Source organism: Oculina patagonica, unplaced genomic scaffold, assembly GCF_052425735.1.
Source record: "Oculina patagonica isolate OP01 unplaced genomic scaffold, crgOcupat unplaced34, whole genome shotgun sequence".
Classification (NCBI taxonomy): Eukaryota; Metazoa; Cnidaria; class Anthozoa; order Scleractinia; family Oculinidae; genus Oculina; species Oculina patagonica.
This window is the reverse complement of record NW_027558190.1, coordinates 22863-42752: the sequence shown is the minus strand read 5'-3', so window position 1 is coordinate 42752 and position 19890 is coordinate 22863. Positions and strand designations below refer to the sequence as shown.

At 41.4% G+C, this 19890-nt stretch overlaps 1 protein-coding gene and 1 pseudogene across 1 annotated transcript; both read right to left on the bottom strand.

Annotated features, from left to right (window-relative positions):
- Positions 1-745: 745 nt before the first annotated feature.
- On the bottom strand, positions 746-19890 carry LOC144640547 (uncharacterized; annotated as a pseudogene).
- Positions 7387-8661, bottom strand: LOC144640548 (uncharacterized). The gene is made up of 2 exons (XM_078499657.1): positions 8304-8661; positions 7387-7949 (listed from the first exon to the last, which is right to left on the bottom strand). The coding sequence occupies exons 1-2, from the start codon at positions 8659-8661 to the stop codon at positions 7387-7389; spliced, it is 921 nt and encodes a 306-aa protein (XP_078355783.1).

Below are 19890 nucleotides of genomic sequence, written 5' to 3'. Positions count from 1 at the left end.
ACCGCCCGAGTTGAATTCATCTCGCCCGTGCTTACATTTCATCCCGGGAAGGACTGATTACATGGGGTTTTTCGTCACGTTTCATCCCGGGATGACATCGTCCCGGGATGAACTCATCCCGGGACGAAACCATGTATCATCATGTAAACAGCAACAAGAAAATGACCGGACACCGAGATGAATTCATCCCGGGACGAAAACTCTCATGTAAAGAGGCCTTTATTTTACCTGTGTTATGCTCATTTCACACCGGCGTGATGAAATTTGCACAAGCACTGAAGTACATGATGCGACTTCCATCATGAATGTTCATCAGAATTTCTAAAAGCACTGGACTTGCGTATGTCGTCTCTTGCTTGTGCTTTTCGAAGTGTGAATATCCTTTTGATTATATGCTTGCGCTTATCACGCAAGTGTGAACCAGCCTTTTATAAGTGATTTTGGTTATTGTTACCCAAATATGGAGTTTTCTATACACACAAGACAAGATCAATCAAAATAAATTAATCTAATCTACACACGAATTCCTGAAGCGTTACGTCAACAGAATGGTCTTTTGCGCATGGACTCGAATCTAAAATGCTTCTTTCACGGAGTAAAGGAAATGGTACTTTTCGAATTTGTTCTCGCACAATGAAATGGAAAGGACGTGCACCTTTAACAGTAAACAAATAATAACCATAAACATTTTAGCCACGCATTTGCTATATTACATATAGCGGCTAGAAGTGAAAAGCCTGTAACAGTGCAGGTTGAAAAAAATAAAGTAAAACTAAATGATTAACAAAATAGTGCTATATACGGTAGCATTTCGATTCAAGCTCTAGAAAAGTGAATATTAATAATAATTATTCGAGAAGTATATTACAGCATATAAAAAATCTGTTATAACAGCTAACCACTACCATGGGGGTCTACCACGTATGCACATAAAATCATACACTATCACCTTACTCAGTAAATACCAATTTATGTGTACCGATTTTGCCGGCTCGAGAATTTTAGCCGAAAGAACTCTTCGGTTTATTGCCTATTTGTTGCTATCTTAGTTTGCATTAGTGCTATCGCGCCCGGAGCTGACGCAATGGCAGCTAAAATATCATTCTCTGCTGGACATGGTGGTCTGCGATTAAAGCCGCCTCGTATCACTTCTGGTAGGCTAGTGGATAGCTCATTCTGGAAAAGATGGTGACCTGGAGCCTTTTAAAGTGGCCACGGGGCGCTTATGAGATTATTTGGAGGGGGGAGGGGAAGGTCGAAATAAACAGACATGGCGAAATGAAACGCTATATTTGTTTCTTGGGACCCCCACCATCCCATAAGCGGGCACGCTGCCACTTAGGCACCAGGCCACCACTACTGCACAATATCTCACAAGTGTACATTTAACTAATTTATCTGGCCATGCCGCTTTCAAAAGTAGGCCCTTTGCCCGGTCCCATGATACAAAATCAGACATACTGGGCCGCATGTTCCGCAGTGGGACATTCAGAACAAAGCGACTCGCACCCTGAGTCCGTCTTAAGTCGACTCTTGAGTCTTGGAAGCTGAACACGGAGGGAATCATGGGAAGGAAGAAGAGAAGCGAGTCTCTCGCCTTCCCTTCTTCCCATCATCCTTCGCGTCTTGCAATTTTCGCATAACAGACGACTGGGGACGAGTCAGACTCGCACCGGTCAAGCTTCACCTTCCTTTGTTTTGGATGTCCCACTGCGTGACTTGCGTCCTAGCATGTCTGATTTTGTACCAAGTGTTTTGTACTGGGTCGTGCATAAATTATGACCTATTTACGACTACATTTACTTCTGTTTGTGATTCTCGCTGTGGGGAAATGACAAGTAGAGTACTAGACTCATGTCCCATACCATAGTTTTTGGCGTAGTTTCTGAGGGTGCGGCCATCCTCGAGTTTCCGGTTGTCAGATGATTCCTTGTTGATCGGCCAGTACTTTAACGTCATTCATTATTTTTTTCACATCTTGGATAGTATACTCCGGTAAAATGTCTAATGTGATGTTGGCCTTCCCGGTTCGCGAAAAGTTAGATGTTATGATCGCGATGTCTTAAGTTACATCCAAGCATAAAATTGATTCTCACAGAATGTTGTAATGAAAGTGCAGGCAACTACGACGGTTTGTATTCGAGTTGCTCGCCATCAAAAGTGAGACGTTGTCGATCAGAAGGGATCGCTTCTTTGTCGTAAAATTTCCCTCGGAATCTCGCTCGTGCTTTCATATGAATGCCGTGCTATCACTGACGTAATTAGACTTGTGTAATCTAAGAATTGCTTCATCCCGAATTGAATAATCGTTAACAGTGTGACCATCTTCCAGCTTCCTCTCTGCAAAGAAGAGACGTTGTTGGTCAGGCGGAATCCCAGCCTTGTCTCGAATTTTTGCCTTCACGTTTTCAATTGCGTCACTTGGTTTGATTGTTAGTGAGATCACGGTCTTGCCGTCATGCGTGATTACGAATATTGGCATCCCATCACGACGTTTTACAGTCAAGGACAGGTTTGCTCCCTCCTGAATGTTGTAGGCAGCTAGAGTACAACCATCTTCCAATTCCTTGCCTGCAAAGATGACACACTGCTCCTCAGGGGCGATGCCTTCCTCTTCATGAATGCTTTCCTTCACATTCATGATAGTATTATGTGGTTTGAGTTTTAAAGTGATCCACTTTCCAATCCGCGTCTCCACGTAAATTTCCATTTCTTTTATCACGACTTGAAGAGTTGATTTTCTTTCAATGTTGTAATCACGCAAAGTGAGACTGTTTTTTAGCACCTTTTCGGCATGGATGAGACTTTGTTGATCGGGTAGGACACCTTCTTTTTCATGAATTTTCCATTTTACATCCTCGACAGAATCGTCCGGTGTGACTTCTAAAGGGATCAAATTTCCATTCGGCATCTTCGCAAAGATAACTATGCCACCCCGTTCGAGAAAACAGTGTATAGTTGATTCGTTCTCAATGTTATAGTCAGTCAGAGTGCGATCATCTTGGAGTTCCTTGCCAGCAAAGAATAGCTGTTGCAAGCCATGCGGGATACTCTCCTTGTCTTGAATCTTCAGTTTAATAATCTCGATAGTATCGCTTGGTTCTACTTCTAAGGTGGTCATCACAGTCAGCGTATTCTAGACGACGACTGGTTGTCTGAGCGTCGTCGCGGTCCTTCAAACTGTACTAAAATGGCTCGTCCGATATGCCGCTATCGGTGCTTTTGAAGCGTAATGCTGTAAGATCAAGTATAATACAAGCGACTCAGTTAGTAATGGCAAGGTGTTAACATTTTACCGATGTGAAAAACTCATTTTTTCGATTTAACGAGCAGGGTTCTATCTAGAGGTGTTCAGGGGTAGAAGCTTCCCCCCCCCAAACAGCCCAGCTTCCCCCCCAAAAAAAATTTGTGATAATTTATACAGTACATAGATAAATCAATATATCATCTAGAAATTTTCCATCGCTACGAAGATAAGTTAAGAACTGAAACATTGCCGCTGTTTATCTCTTTTATTCACTTCTTTGTAGTGTATAAATAGCGCAATAGGAACTCTTCGTCTCAGCCGAGCTAACATTGTCAAAACCTAATCATGTGATGACCAAAAAACAATATAAAATTACGGTGAAAATATATCAAGGTTGTGTCTCAAAATACACCAGATTGCATCTCAGCACATATCCACTTAAAAAAATTTCCGGGGGGGATGCACCCGGACCCCCCTAGAAGCTCGTGGCCTTCGGCCACTCGCAACTTCTCCCCCAAACGAAAAATCCTAGATAGAACCCAGACGAGGATATCTTTTAAGGATATCAGATATAGACGACAGCCGGTTTTACATGTCTTACGAGCCTACATGTATAAATGAAACTTAGTTTTCTATTATAATTATTGTTGTTAAAACTGGCCGCGCCGGGACCGGCTGAAAGCAATATATTACGGTAATAGTACCGAGAGGAGCCAACTGGTTGTATAACAGTACGAGTGATTATAGTCCAGTCCCTGAACTCTCTCTTCCACGCGCCCTTTATAGCCCCTACAAAAGGCGCGTGGAAGAGGGAGTTCAGGGACTGGACTAGAGTGATTATTAATCCTAAAATTTGAGGAAAAAATTAAACAGGGAAGGGTTAGCTTTTTGACGAATGAGCACAAAAATGAAGTTTGTTTTTTAGTTCCATGTGAAACGAAACTCGTTCAAGTGCGCCGGTTTAACTACAGGCGTGCCTGCAGATGAACAATCGCATTTAAGAATTTTGTTCATCGCCTGCCTCTAAGGTTGTAAGCGTTTGAAGGAAAAATGTGCACGATGTTGGTAAAAAAAACTGATAAATAGAGTTATAACAAACAAAATTACGGGTGTATACTTTATGGTTGAATGTCATAAGTGCATAGGGTCATAAATCACTTGCTGTTGAACTAAATGTATTTTATTGTTCATTGTACTTTACGTGTAGGCTAGTAACGTATGTCAAGCAAGGATAGTAAACTTGGTTTAATAAAAGGTGATTTATGGATCGTGCACTTTATGCATTCACACTTGAAGTAGAAACCAAATAACAAACGATAAATTCTTTACGCCAATGTTAAACAGAACTGAAACAAAGTGACTTTCTTGTAAAAAAAAGAAAAAACACAATACATTATTAAATGCCATTTGCCAAAATGTTGTCCTAGCCTGCCTTTTTGCCACTGCTTTGAGCTGGCAAAACTAAAACATTTCGTTCAAGTTGTAAAAGAAATGGCTTAAAGGTCTCCGCACACGTGGGGACAAGACGCATGGACACGTCGCAGCGACATGTAGCAGCGAGAAAATCATGTGTTGTTCACACTGAGGGGACGTGAAGCGGGGACATGAAGCAGAAACAAAATCACAATGTGTACACACGCAAGAAAATGTAGCGGGGACATGTTCCAGGGACATGTCGCAGCGACACGTCCCCTCGTGTGTGCTGATTATTTTTGGCACGCACAACACGAATTTTGAAGCTGTTTTGTCCCTGCGACATGTTGCACGGAATTCAACTCGTTGAACTGTCGTGCAACATGTCGCAGGGACAAAATGTTGCATGAATTCGTTTTGCACGTGCCAAAAATTATCCGCACACACGAGGGGACGTGTCGCTGCGACATGTCCCTGGGGCATGTCCCTGCTACAGTTACTTGTGTGTGTACACATTTTGATTTTGTTGCTGCTACATGTCCCCGCTACACGTCCCTGCTTCATGTCCCTGCAGTGTGAACAACACAAAATTTTTTCGCTGCTACATGTTGCTGCGACATGTCCTGCGTCTTGTCCTCACGTGTGCGGAGACCTTTATGCAAGCAAAGAGCAGCTGCAAAAAATTCTGAGGATTTTAACCTGTCTATGAGTGCACGCATCACTCCGAACTTACCTTCTGGAATTCTCTCTCTACCCCATATCAAATGCAGCAACGATTTCCTTTTAATGTTGGAGTCCTCCAGCGTGTAGTAATCTTTGAGCATCGTGCCAGCATACACGATGCGTTGATAATCGACCGGTATTCCTTCCTTCTGAAGTATTTTCCTTTTTATTATCGCGATGGTATCTTGTGGCACAACTTCTAATGTGATCATCTTTCCAGTCGTAGTCCTTACGTAAATTTGTATGCCACTTCCACGAAATATCGGAATCAAATGTAGAGTTGATTGATTTTGAATGTTATAGTCAGTCAGAGCGCTGCGGTCTAAAAGTTCTTCGTCGTCAAAAGTGAGTTGTTGCTGGTCGGTTGGTATTCCTACTTCGTCCTCTATTTTCTTTTTCACATCCTGGATAGTATCGTTTGGCACAAAGTCTAATGTCATCACGGTTTTCCCAGATTGTGTCTTCACGAAAAGCTGCATAGTGCCATCGCGATGCATTACGTCCAAGCGTAAGGTTATTTCAATCTGATTGTTGTAGTCACTTAATGTGCGGCCATCTTTAAGTTCCTTATCATCAAAGGCGAGACGTTGCTTTTCGGGCGCGATCCCTTCTATATCGTAATTTTTCCTTTTTACGTCCTCAATACAATCGCTCGGTAAGACGTCCAACGTTGTCGTCTTTCCAGTGGGCATCTTCACATTAACAAGTATTCTTCCAAGTTGTTCCTCAAGCCTTAAATGCAGAGTAGATGTTTTTGGAACGTTGCAATCCCACAAAGGTAGGTGATTTTCGAGTTCTTGACTCCTAAAAATGAGATGTTGCTGGTCAGGCGGGATACCTTCTTTATCTTGAATCATCTCTTTCACTGTCTCGATTGAATACGCAGGTTGGACCTCTAAAGTGATCGTGTCACCACTCAGCGTCTTAACGAAGATCCGCATACCACGTCGAATGACCAAATGCACTGTTGAATCTTTCTGAATGTTGTAGTCACTCAGGGTGCGACCATCTTCAAGTTGCTTTCCAACAAAGATCAGGCGTTGTCGGTCAGGTGCAATGCCTTCTTTGTCTTGAACTTTCTTTTTCACATTCTCGATAGAATTCGAAGGTTCGACTTCCAAAATGATCGTCTTCCCAGTCAGCGTCTTGACGAAGATTTGCATCAGTGTTAGCACCAAGTGTAGAGTAGCTTCGTTTAGTATGCTGTAAACCCGTAAAGTTCGGTCATCTTTGAGTTTCTGATCCTTAAAGATGAGATGCTGCTGATCAGGCGAACTTCCTTCTCTGTCTTGAATCATTTCTTTCACTCTTGAGATAGAATACACAGGCTTGACTTTCAAAGTGATTGTCTCTCCTGTTTGCGTCTTAACGAAGATTTTCATGCCAATATTACGTGAAAGAACCAAATACAGTGTTGATTCTTTCTGAATGTTGTAATGACTCAGGGTGCAACCATCTTCAAGTTTCTTACCTGCAAAGACCAGGCGTTGCTGGTCAGGTGGAATACCTTCTGTGACATGGACTTTCGCCTTCACATTCTCAATAGAATCGTGCGGCTATACTTCCAAAGTTATCATCTTTCCTGTCAGCGTTTTAACGAAGATTCGCCCACCATTCCGATAACCTAAGTAAAGAAACGAAATTATACTAGATTTAATTTGTTGGGGGAGGACGGCAAGACTATAGTTAACCTGCTGGAACTGGTTAAATGCCCAATGTGTCTTTATCTTGTTGAATCTAAAGAAAAGATATCTGTACCATAGTGTGGTTCACATTTCTAGATAGCAGGGGTTAAATCAGGTTTAATTTAGATCAAGGGATCTCCAAGCTGGTTGCCATAGCGGGTCCTACAGTACTTTGTGAAAGACCCAACACAACAAAAAAGGAATTGTACGTCACCATATACCCAGCATCACATTGGGTAGCAAAAGCAGTGACAACAGAGAGAATATTTTCTCGCCTTTTTGTCATTTGCGACATCGATCCTTTCAGGAAAGAAAAGGTTAACGGAAACAGCGTATGTTTAAATACAACAAGCTCTTGAACAAACCTGGATACTGTGAGAAATATTCTCGACAAGCTCTATAGTCCTTCTCCAGAATGGTTGTCGTAAGTTTTACCTCGATGAGGCCAAGCTCCTTCAATATCTCCTCTGTCACGAGAAATCTTTGCGCCATTTCATTCAAGTAGCCTGTACAGTAGTCGTCCCACAATTTGTCGAGCATTTCAAGTGAGCTACATTCCACTGTGATTATCAAGCTCCCTGACTTAGTGTCCACAATCAACAACTCTCGTATTTCCCTCAAATAATGTACAAAGCCATTTAACTCCTCTGGTTTAGAAGGGTCAATCGTCTTCAAGTACTTGAATGCAGCCAAATTCAAAACCTCTTGGGAACTGGGAAGGAAGCCTTGATAACTTACTCCGCCCACTGAACCTCCTGTGGCTTCTGCTTGTAGTTGAATCTCTGCTTGGGGTTCCTGTGGGGCTACAACCAACTCTGAAGATCCACCCAGTGGGCCAGGTCCTGAGATGGCTTCGCAATCGATCCGCAATCGCAGTCGAGCTGCTGGGAGAAACGCATTTTGAATAAGATTCAGAAGTAAAACTAACGAAGCCGAACCCACACATAATCTGTTACACCATTCATCACTGATCTCATAAAATCACTGGTAACGAAATAGAACGGAGTAGACAAATAAAACAGCCCAAACTTGGTTTTTCAACTGTAAATAGTTTTCCTACTGATAGAATCTAGCGGCGCCACACAAAACTAGTCACGAAATCCTGTCCTCTTGTAACGCAAGCCGAATTAAATGAACCTACTTCACATAACTTTTTTTCTTCGCTCCGGAAGAAATGACTAAGTGAAAGTTAAAAATGGCAATGGAATGTCAAAAGACAAGTCCTTTTTACTGACCTCCAGCTGTTTGAGGGTTATGAACTGAGGAGCTGAGCCCCTCTATGGATTGACGCATCTCTCCCAGCTGATCTTTGATATCTTGAGCTTCTTCTCGAACTGCTGTCTCTAAACCTCCTTGGACACGTTCTATTCCTTCCTGGACTTCTTTAGCTACCTCCTGGGCCCCCTTTAACCCTGTCTTCAAACGTTCCATCCCTTCCTGGGTCGTGACTTTCAGTTCCTCTATGGACTTCTTTACTTCCATATCGTTTCTATACCAGCTAATTAGTTCCTCTACATTTCTTTCATCCTCTGCTGTGAGGGGATCCTTTAAAAACTTTTCAATGGCCTCCTGCCATTCAGTCTTGATGATCATGGGGATAAATGCCCGGGTAAATACGTCAATCGATCCAGCCATCTAAAGTTATGTTTCCTTTATTTCCATACTTTTTATGTCAAAATGGAGAAATAACTCTGTCACTAGCAACAATAAGATTATGGTTAAAACATGTCACATACGGCGTGCACCTTCATCCCCATGTGCAATGCTATATTGTTTAATCACATAAAGTTTTAATTCGAAAAAAGTTATTCTAAAATACGGTTTTCACTTGTTACGATACGCCGATATGCCGGGGGTTGTATTTGAGTATTTATAATTAGATTCCTCCTATCATTTTATAAATGGCTTACTACGTATTCCCGGGCGTATAAGGTTGCTCGAATATTATGTTTTGTTTCTTTAGGATAAAAAAAAGACAAAGATTATACGATACCGTGTCCAGTCACTTATTCCAAAACCATTTAAGGAATAATAATTAACTTTTTACTCGCTCATTAGGTTCCAATTTCGTTATTTTAAATTTTAGCTACAAGTTCGATTTCCGAACTTAATTGAACTTAATCGAACGCTTAATTCGAATTCGTTCGATTTGGTTCGGAAATCGAACTCACAAAAAAAATTGTTGTCCGATTTCGTTCGATGACCGAACAAAATCGAATTTAATCGTTCGATTAGATTCGATTTCGTTCGATTGAGTTCGATGAAAACTTTGTTCGATTTTGTTCGGTGTGATACGCCGGGAGTCATTATACGATGTCTGCAAACAAAGAATAGTGTGTTTCCAGTGAACTAAATTTTTATTGGGGCTAAATTGTTGCGTGACGCACGTAACAAGGAACTACCTCGCCTAGAAAAAAATCGTGTAGCCCATCCTCTGTTTTGTTATGATCGTCACTAAGAAGCCCCCCAAGCAGATGTTTTCTTGACTCGTCACACAATCTCTTCTCCAAAACGACCGTTACTTGATATGGTAGAATGCGCGACAAGCCAAAAGAATGTGACATACCAAATTTGACTTAACTTTGCCAGCATAAGCACGTAAAAATTGTACTTTTTACTTTAAAATTTTTTTTATAATATAACACATAATTTCATGTAAACATTATTCATATTTGCATTTGGGGATGGCAAAGATCGTAGCTATGCAGTCGATTATCATTTTCAGTGAACGTGTCACTCGATACACGCTGCGACTGTTGACAATAATACTGAATCTTAATTACTTTTCTCAAACAAAATTGACTCAGAACAGAAGAATGATCAAATACGGCTACAGACACTACTAGCCACCGAGCGACGACACATTTTGCTACGAGTTGTACAGCTCATTATTATACAAATGTTAAAGCTCAATTCAAGTCGCAACAAGTTTATATTTGACCATTGTTGCCTGCATTCTGTTTATAGACAACTCATAAAGCCACAAAAATACAAACTTGAGCAGGAAAATCGGCCACCATAGAAACGTAATGGTCACTATAACGAAAATAGATATCAAATCTTCTTACCTCTAGATGTCTGCCTTCATAGTTTCTGATTTTGTATCCTGTATCTGACCGAGGAAATGCAGAACCGCCAGCGGAAGTGATGTGAGATTGTAAAGGTTCACGGGAAGAAAGCGGTTGTGCAATAATTAGTGAGTTTCCATGCAAACCTTTATAAATCGCATCTTTGTAGCACAACACCGCTCGAAGGCAAGAGTCACGTTCGCGTACATTTCATGAATATTTCATACTTTGAAGCTTGGGCCGCCTGTGATTAATCATTGATAAAGCATGGCTAGCATTAATAGAGCTCCTGTATACGCTGTCACGCTCTATGCAACATGGACTAAATAGGGCTTTTTAAAAGTCACGCAAGTAACTAAATTGCTTACATTCGTTTCTATAATTTTCGGTTAGCACTAAGAGTTTACATTTGGTGCTCAAAGAGGGTGGCCTAGAGGGTGCGAATCCAAGTTTCTTTGTAAAACCAGAGCCCTACCGTTTCACTGCTTGGAGCCCTATTGTTTTACACAGAGCTCGGAGCCCTGTTTTTCGGGAGTCCTGGTGTAACACAGGCGGCCCAAGTTCACTGCGTGAATTAATTATTTATAAAGTGTAAGCGAACGTGACTCTTGGCTTCGAGCGGTGTTGTGTTACAAAGATGCGATTTATAAGGGTTTGTATGGGAACTTAGCGATTTTGATTCAAAAGGTTTAAAATTAAATATTTTAAGAATAAAATCGACTTACCTTGTTTCCATGTTGTGTCTTTGTTGTCTGCCTGCGTCTCAGGTCGTTTTAACCAGCCAGCGCAACTCGCCGAAAACGCTTTAAAACGACCTGAGACGCAGGCAGACAACAAAGACACAACATGGAAACAAGGTAAGTCGATTTTATTCGTAAAATATTTAATTTTATACCTTTTGAATCAAAATCGCCAAGTTCCCATACAAACCCTTATAAATCGCATCTTTGTAACACAACACCGCTCGAAGCCAAGAGTCACGTTCGCTTACACTTTATAAATAATTAATTCACGCAGTGAACTTGGGCCGCCTGTGGGTGTAATTGTTTTCAGTACCGGAACTCAGTATCGGATCAGTAAATTTCAAGCCCTTTCGTTTTCTTTCTTACGGCTTCGTTAACTTACTTCGGCTTTACACGTTTCATTGTTTTCTCGAGCGGGACGAGAACTCTGTAAATTAACGAAATCCTCACTCGATCACTCGGGTATCCTACCTCGAAATCCAGGCTCGAGATCGACGTCCTCGTTGTTTACTGGTTTCCTACGGCTAGCAGCCGCTGTAAACAAGTTGGTTTTTCTGTCACGGCAACGAATATCCACGATTTAAAGTACCTGAATCATTCTTAGCGACCTTCTTAGCATTAAATCGCCGTCTGAGAACGTAAGCAGTTATAATTTTACTTTTGTTTGTTTGATTTTGTTTCTGTTGTTGCCTCTTTTCACAATTCCGTGTTTTAGAATATTCCGTCATTCCGCGTTTTAGGATATTCCGTCATTCCGTGTGGTCTGGCACTACTTTCGAAACACCGCTGACCCAATAAAATTGCTTTTTGCTCAGACAATTTACAAAATGGCGGCTTGTGTGCGTGAAGGCTGAATCGACACAGATGAGGCTATTGCTGAAATTTTTGCCGATTGCGACTTTGATGTAAACTATGTAAGTCACAGCGAACTTAAGCCATGTGATTGAACCTCCAAATGCCCATGGTCAAAGAGTTCGACATGGAGCTGTACGAGTCAACAGTACAATAAGAAAATGCGGAAATGGGAAAGGAATTCATTTTAAATGCTAATTCCAGGGGTACTGTAATATTTTATCTGAAAAGATGCCATTGCTTAGCCAAATTTAGAATCTCATTAAAAATTCAATATGGCCGCCGGTTGCTTAGTGTGTTTGGTTCTGGTAGGCAAGGGGTTAAAAGATAAGGATGCTGAGAGAAAAAAAGAATTAGAGGACCCGAATAAGAGACTGAGTTAGCACCCGGGGGAGGGGGGGAACTCTCATAAGAAAGTGACGGGGATGCTCGTCGTCTCGGTTAGGAGTATAAAAAAAGAAAAAAAAAATACAGGACCCGAATAAGAGACTGAGTTAGCACCCGGGGGGACTCCCGTAAGAAAGTGACGGGGATGCTCGTCGTCTCGGTTAGGAGTATAAATTTTGGACCCTGGGTCTCGCTTAGGGTGTTCTGGGGAAAATGGCAATATTTTAAGCCGTCAGGGTCTCGTTTAGGTTTGCTTGCGAAGAAATATACAAATATAAGTTCTATTTTCAGAATTTTGGTATCTTTTAGGGGTCTAAAATAGCTTGAGCCACGCCCAGTTTGATCTCTTTTAGGGGTTCTTTTCACAATTTCCGACGAGCATCCCCGTCCGTTTAATATGGGAGAGAGGATCAGGATATCACAAAAAAACCTTATCCAATAAGTGTTTAACATCAGTTCGTTTTAATTATACAAAAGTAGATAATAATCAAGATATTTTACAATAAAAATATGCATATAAAATCACTAAAAATACATCTTAACCATCCTTGTTCCACTTATACCCAATCCAAACCAAAAAACCGCGTTTTAAAGCTGATTAGTTAAATAGGGTTATTTTTTCACGAAAGTTGCTTATTGACGTTTCAGTTGGCTTTAAATTTAGCACAATGAAAGCACAAGTCGGGATTTACCTGAACCCTACGTAAAATTTAGTCTTTCAGTAAAAATAACACGCAAACTGCGGCGATGAACATTACGGACAAACGCATTGTTAGATAAAAACCTTCAGTACTTGACGTTTCGTATGCTTCTTTATACATCTTCAGAAGTAACCGTTAAATGAAAGTACAACTAAATTTAAATTATAAAAGAAGTCTACGTTTTGTTTTTCCGATGTAGAAATCTTGGCAGTCCCAACAACTAGCCTTATGTACAACTTTTGACATCTCATGACATCATCTACATGACAAAAAAACGGAACATTTCAAAGCGATCACAAATAGGAGTCACGCATCTGTTATTGCAGACCACGTCACGTCAACTGGTCATAATTTAAAATGGGACCACTTTGGCATACCAGCAAGGGGACGGTCAGATATACATTGCAAAATAAAGGAGACTTTACTGATAAGAGATTTAAAACCTGCCCTGAATGAAAATGTAGGCCGCGACACACAGCTAAACTTTACTTCCAATGCCAAAATAACCCCAAATATAAATATTAGTGCAAGAATGAGTTGATCTACATCAGAAGATTTTTAAGCCGTTCAATAAATTCGCAGTTCGTGTTTTATCAAGTCTATAAAACACTCGGCTGCGCCTCGTGTTTTAAACTTGATAAAACACTGCTGCTCATTTATTAAACATTACTTAAATTTAGTTGTACTTCCATTTAACGGTTACTTCTCAAGTTGTATGTAGAAGCATACGAAACGTCGAGTAAAAGGTCTATTTTTTTTTCTAACGATGCGTTTGTCCGCATTTGTCATCGCCGCAGTTTGCGTGTTATTTTTAGTTAAACCACAGGCAGACATATTCATTTTGAACGTTGAGCATTCGTTAAATCCGTGAATGACAAAGAAGTGATATGATGTCCGATCTATGCTACGAGTCGAGAGAATATAAGTACCGCTTGTGATAAACAGTCATCCTTGTTGGCCGCGAGTTGCCGAGGGCTACCCTCCTCTCAACGCCGAGTCCAATCATATTACCGTGCGATAACTCGAAAGCTCTTTTAAAACTATCTTCTTCCTTTGTCTTCCAGTCAAGGTCTTTAGAAAGTTGTGCACGCGTATTTCAATTAACTTACGAGGCACTTGTTGCCCGAACGAGCCTCGCCGTAAGGAACCATGAATAGTGTAGATCTGTTTTCTATACCGTAGTCTTCCAGAGGTTTGTCATCTTTAAGTTCATTGTCATTAAAAATAATGCTTTGCTGCTCGCTTGGCATTTCTATTTGATCCATTATTTTTCTTTTCACATTCTGCATGGTATCACCTGGTACAACGTGTAATGTGATCACGGGCTTCCCAGCTCCCACGTTGACGAAAATTTGCATATCACCATCACGATGCGCTACATCTAATCGTAACATTGACTCTGGGTGAATGTTGTATTCACTCAACGTGCAACCATCTTTGAGCTCCTTACCGTCAAACAGGAGACATTGCTGTTCAGGTGGGATGTTATCTTTGTCATAAATTTCTTGTTTTACCTCCTCGGTTTGATCGCTCGGCAAGACAACTAAAGTGGTGGTCTTTCCAGTTGGCATTATCACATAAATTGTCATGCTACCATATTGTCCTTCAAGCCTTAAATGAAGCGTCGATTCTCTTTAAATGTTGTAATCCCCCAAAGTACGATCATCTTCGAGTTGCTTCCCAGCAAAGATGAGACGCTGTTGATCTGGTGGGATCCCTTCTTTATCTTGAATTTTAGATTTTGCCTCCTCAATGGACGTTTCAGGTTCCACTTCCAAAGTTATCGTCTTCCCAGTTTGCATCTTTACAAAGATTTGCATACCACGTCGCAATCTTAGAACCAAGTGCAAGGTCGATTCTTCCTGAATGTTGTAATTTTCTAAAGTGCGACCATCCTCGAGTTGCTTCCCAGCAAATATGAAACACTGTTGATCTGGTGGGATTCCTTCTTTTTCTTGAAGTTTAACTTTTACCTCCTCAATGGAAGTTTCCGGTTTCACTTTTAAAGAGATCGTCTTCCCAATTAGGGTCTTTGCGAAGATTTTCATACGACCAGTTCGAATTGGAATCAAGACCAGGGTCGATTCTGGCTGAATATTGTAATCCTTTAAAGTGCGATCATCCTCGAGTCTCTTTCCAGCAAAGACAAGACGCTGTTGGTCAGGTGGGATTCCTTCTATATCTTGAATTTTCACTTTTACTTTCTCAATATTGGTTTCCGGTTCCAGTTCCAAAGTGATCGTCTTCTCAGTTGGCGTCTTTATGAAAATTGGCATACCACCAGTAAGAATTGGAACTAAGCGCAGGTACGATTCTGCTCCCTCAATGGACGTTTCCGGTTCTACTTCCAAAGTGATCATCTTCCCAGGTGACAATCTTAGAGCTAAGTGCAAGGTCGATTCTGCCTGAATGTTGTAATCCTTTAAAGTGTGACCATCCTCAAGTTGCTTTCCAGCAAAGACGAGACGTTGTTGATCAGATGGAATCCCTTCTTTATCTTGAATTTTAACTTTTACCTCCTCAATTGAAGTTTCCGGTTTCACAGCTAAAGTGATTGTCTTCCCAGTTAGCGTCTTGATGAAGATTTGCATGTCACCAGTAAGAACTGGAATCAAGTACAGGGTCGATTCTGGCTGAATGTTGTAATCCTTTAAAGTGCAACCATCCTCGAGTTGCTTCCCACCAAAGCTGAGACGCTGTTTCTCAGGTGGGATTCCTTCTTTATCTTCAATTTTAGCTTTTAGTTCCTTAATGGAAGTTTCCGGTTCTACATCCAAAATGTGTGTCTTCCCAGTTAGTGTCTTTATGAAGATTTGCATGCCACCAAGTTTCATATTCATCCAGTGTAGGGTTGATTCATTTTGAATGTTGTAGTCTTCAAGAGTACAGTCATCTTTGAGATACTTGCCGGCACAGATGACGCATTGAGATTCGACTGGTATTCCTGTTATCTGAAGTATTTTCTTTTTCACATTCTCGATGGTATCTTGTGGCACTACTTCTAGTGTGATCGTCTTTCTAGTCAGATTCTTCACGTGAACTCGCATGTCACTACCACAGAATTTCGGAATCAAATGTAGGGTTGAGTTTTTCGGTATGTTGTAGGATCTTAGAGTGTAGCCGTCTCCGAGTTCTTTGTCGTCAAAAATGAGTTGTTGCTGGTCGGTTGGTATTCTTATTTCGTCCTTTATCTTCTTTTTCACATCCTCGATAGTATCGTCCGACACAAAGTCTAACGTGATCACAGTCTTCCCAGATCGTGTCTTCACGAATAAAAGCTTAAAAAGCTCTTCTTCTTGTGTTACCTCATATGACCCTTCTTCTCGTGTCAACTCTGTACCGAATCTTGTTCTGCTCTCACAACTCATGCTTCCTGGAAAACAATTTATAAAGAAAATGATTTCCGCAATGTGTACTTATGTGAAAGGTTACATGCTAAGTAGACTATGTGCTCAGCCGCAATGGTTCCTGATGCGGACTGCGCAGGTCATTACCTGGTTCCAATAACAACTAAATAACAATTGGTTCATGCTTTAGCATGCTCTATCGACTTGTTGTGCACGAGGGGAGTTTGGAGGGCAGGAAAAAGTCTAAGAGACTGCGGAGTTGCCCGAGGCGATAGCCGAGAGGAACTCTAGCTTCTTGAGTGCTCTTCAAACTTCCTACTGCACCATAACTCGATCGTGCATAGCTGCAGCATAACCGAATTGTTTTATAACACTGCCGGTGGAAATGTACATCAAATGTAGCTCGCGCAATTATAAAAAATTTATAGCGAAGCGATTTGCTCACGCTATCAGCGTGCACTATTAGATTCCCTCTATAGCGCACGCCTGCAGGGAGTCACGGTAGTTGTATTCATCGTTGCTATGGTTTGATGACTGATACAACTACCATGATTCCCTGTGGGCGCGCCATAATTTGTAAAAGATCAAGGACTGCAATAAATGTTCTTACTTTTACAAAAGAAGACGCTCTTGAACAAACCTGGGTACTGTATGAAATATTCTCGACAAGCTCTGTATTCCTCCTCCAGAATGGTTGTCGTGAGTTTTACTTCAGTGAGGGCAAGTTCCAGCAATATCTCCTCTGTCACGAGAAATCTCTGCGCCATTTCATTCAAGTAGCCTGTACAGTAGTCGTCCCACAATTTGTCGAGTATTTCAAGTGTGCTACATTCCACTGTGATTATCAGGCTTCCTGGGTTGGTGTCCACAATCAACAACTCTCGTATTTCCCTCAAATAACGTACAAAGCCATTTAGATCCTCTGGTTTAGATGGGTCAATCGTCTTCAAGTACTTGAATGCTGCCAAATTCAAAACCTCTTGGGAACTGGGAAGGGCGCCCTGGTTACTCACTCCACCCACTGAACCTCCTGTGGCTACTGCCTGTAGTTGAATCTCTGCTTGGGGTTCCTGTGGGGCTACTATTAACTCTGAAGATCCACCAAGTGGTCCAGGTCCTGAGATGGCTTCGCAATCGATCCGCAATCGCAGTCGAGCTGCTGGGATAAAACACATTTTGAATTAGATTTAGAAGTAAACCTAACGGGGCCGATTCCACACATCATCTGTCACATCATTCATCACTGATCTCATGAAATCACTGGTAACGAAATAGAACTCAGCAGCGTGTTTTTTTTTTTTTAACTGTAAACAATTCTCCTACTGATAGAATCAAGTGAGGCCCCACAAAACAGGTCATGAAATCCTGCCCTCTTGTAACGCAAGCCGAACTAAATGAGCCTAGTTCACATAACCTTTTTTTTCTCGCTCAGGAAGAAATGACTAAGTGAAAGGCAATGAAATGTCAAAAGAAAATTCATTTTTACTAACCTCCAGCTGCTAGGGGGCTGCGACTTGCAGAGCTGAGCCTGTCTACAGATTGATGCAGCTCTCCAAGCTGATCTTTAATATCTTGGGCTTCTTCTCGAACGGCTGTCTCTAGGACATGTGTTGACCCTTGGACTCTTGTCTCCAACCGTTCTAACCCATCTTGGACTTCTTTAGTTATTTCTTGGGCTTCTTCTCGAACGGCTGTCTCTAGGACATGTGTTGACCCTTGGACTCTTGTCTCCAGCCGTTCTATCCCCTCTTGGACTTCTTTAGTTGACTGCAGTTCCTCCTTCAACTGATCCTTTATGTCTTGGGCTTCTTCTCGAACTGCCGTCTCCAGTGCATGTGTTGACTCTTCTAATTCTCCTTTTACTCTAGTATTCAACCGTTCTATCCCTTCTTGGACTTCTTTCGTTGCTGCCTCCTGGGCCCCCTTTAAACTTGTCTCCAAACGTTCCAGCTCCTCGTGGGTTGTGACCTTTAGTTCCTCTATGGACTTCTTAACTTCCATATCGTTTGTATACCAGCTCATAAGTTCCTCTACATTTATTTCGTCCTCTGCTGTGAGGGGATCCTTTAAAAGCTTATCAATGGCCTCCTGCCATTCAGTCTTCTTTGTAGAGCTGATTTGTTCCGCAATTCTCACAAGGGAATCTTTGATTTCTTACCAAAGTTGTGAGAACTCGTCATCTTTGATCTCCATCTTTTGGTTCACGTGACCATACACTGAGTTGCGGTGATATTTAATTCTTGCCAAATCAGCAGCTAAACTGTGGTCTGTGGGTGTTGGTAGGGCATCCCAGCCCGTGGCAGGAGGGATAAGATTGCAAATTGTCCTCAGCAACCTGAACAGCAATGATACATCAAAATCAGTTGACTTGCCGTACACCCCTGGGGAAGGGTAAAGACAGTCCCACTGTGGCTTGGTGAGCTTTGCTGCTTTGAGCTGCTTCACTGTGGCTGGATTTAAGTATTGTGGGAAGATTACTTGGTGGACATCTGAGGTCAAAAATCTCTCTCAGTAGCGTAGTATCTCCACTTATTAACAGTCGTGCCACCCGTTGAAAATTTGCTTTTCCAGATGTTGGGCGAAGCACTCCATCTGGGTCTGGGGCGGCAGCCATTTCAGTAATCAGACAGCAGTGCTAAAATTGCTATCACTTGTCCTGAAACCACACCTGAAACCTGAAATGGATGTTTTAGCTCATTTTTGAGATTTCACTGAGTATGTTGCAGTCATTATACGATGTCTGCAAACAAAAAATAGTGTTTCCAGTGAACTTAATTTTTATTGGGGCTAAATTGTTGCGTGACGCACGGAACAAGGAACTACCTCACCTAGAAAAAAAAATCGTGGAGCCCGTTCTCTGTTTTGTTATGATCGTCACTAAGAATCCTCCCGAGCAGATGTTATTTTGACCCGTCACACAATCTCTTCTCCCAAACGACCGTTACTTGATATGGTAGATTGCGTGACAAGCCAAAAGAATGTGACATACCAAATATGACGTGAATTTGTCAGCATAAGCACGTAAAAATTGTACTTTTTACTTTAAAATGTTTTTTTATAATATAACACATAATTTCATGTAAACATTATTCATATTTGCATTTTGGGATGGCAAAGATCGTAGCTATGCAGTCGATTATCATTATCATCACTCGATACACGCTGCGACTGTTGACAATAATACTGAATCTTAATTACTTTTCTCAAACAAAATTGACTCAGAACAGAAGAATGATCAAATACGACTACAGACACTACTAGCCACCGAGCGACGACACATTTTGCTACGAGTTGTACAGCTCATTATTATACAAATGTTAAAGCTCAATTCAAGTCGCAACAAGTTTATATTTGACTGTTGACTGCATTCTGTTTATAGACAACTCATAAAGCCACAAAAATACAAACTTGAGCAGGAAAATCGGCCACCATAGAAACGTAATGGTCACTATAACGAAAATAGATATCAAATCTTCTTACCTCTAGATGTCTGCCTTCATAGTTTCTGATTTTGTATCCTGTATCTGACCGAGGAAATGCAGAACCGCCAGCGGAAGTGATGTGAGATTGTAAAGGTTCACGGGAAGAAAGCGGTTGTGCAATAATTAGTGAGTTTCCATACAAACCTTTATAAATCGCATCTTTGTAGCACAACACCGCTCGAAGGCAAGAGTCACGTTCGCGTACATTTCATGAATATTTCATACTTTGAAGCTTGGGCCGC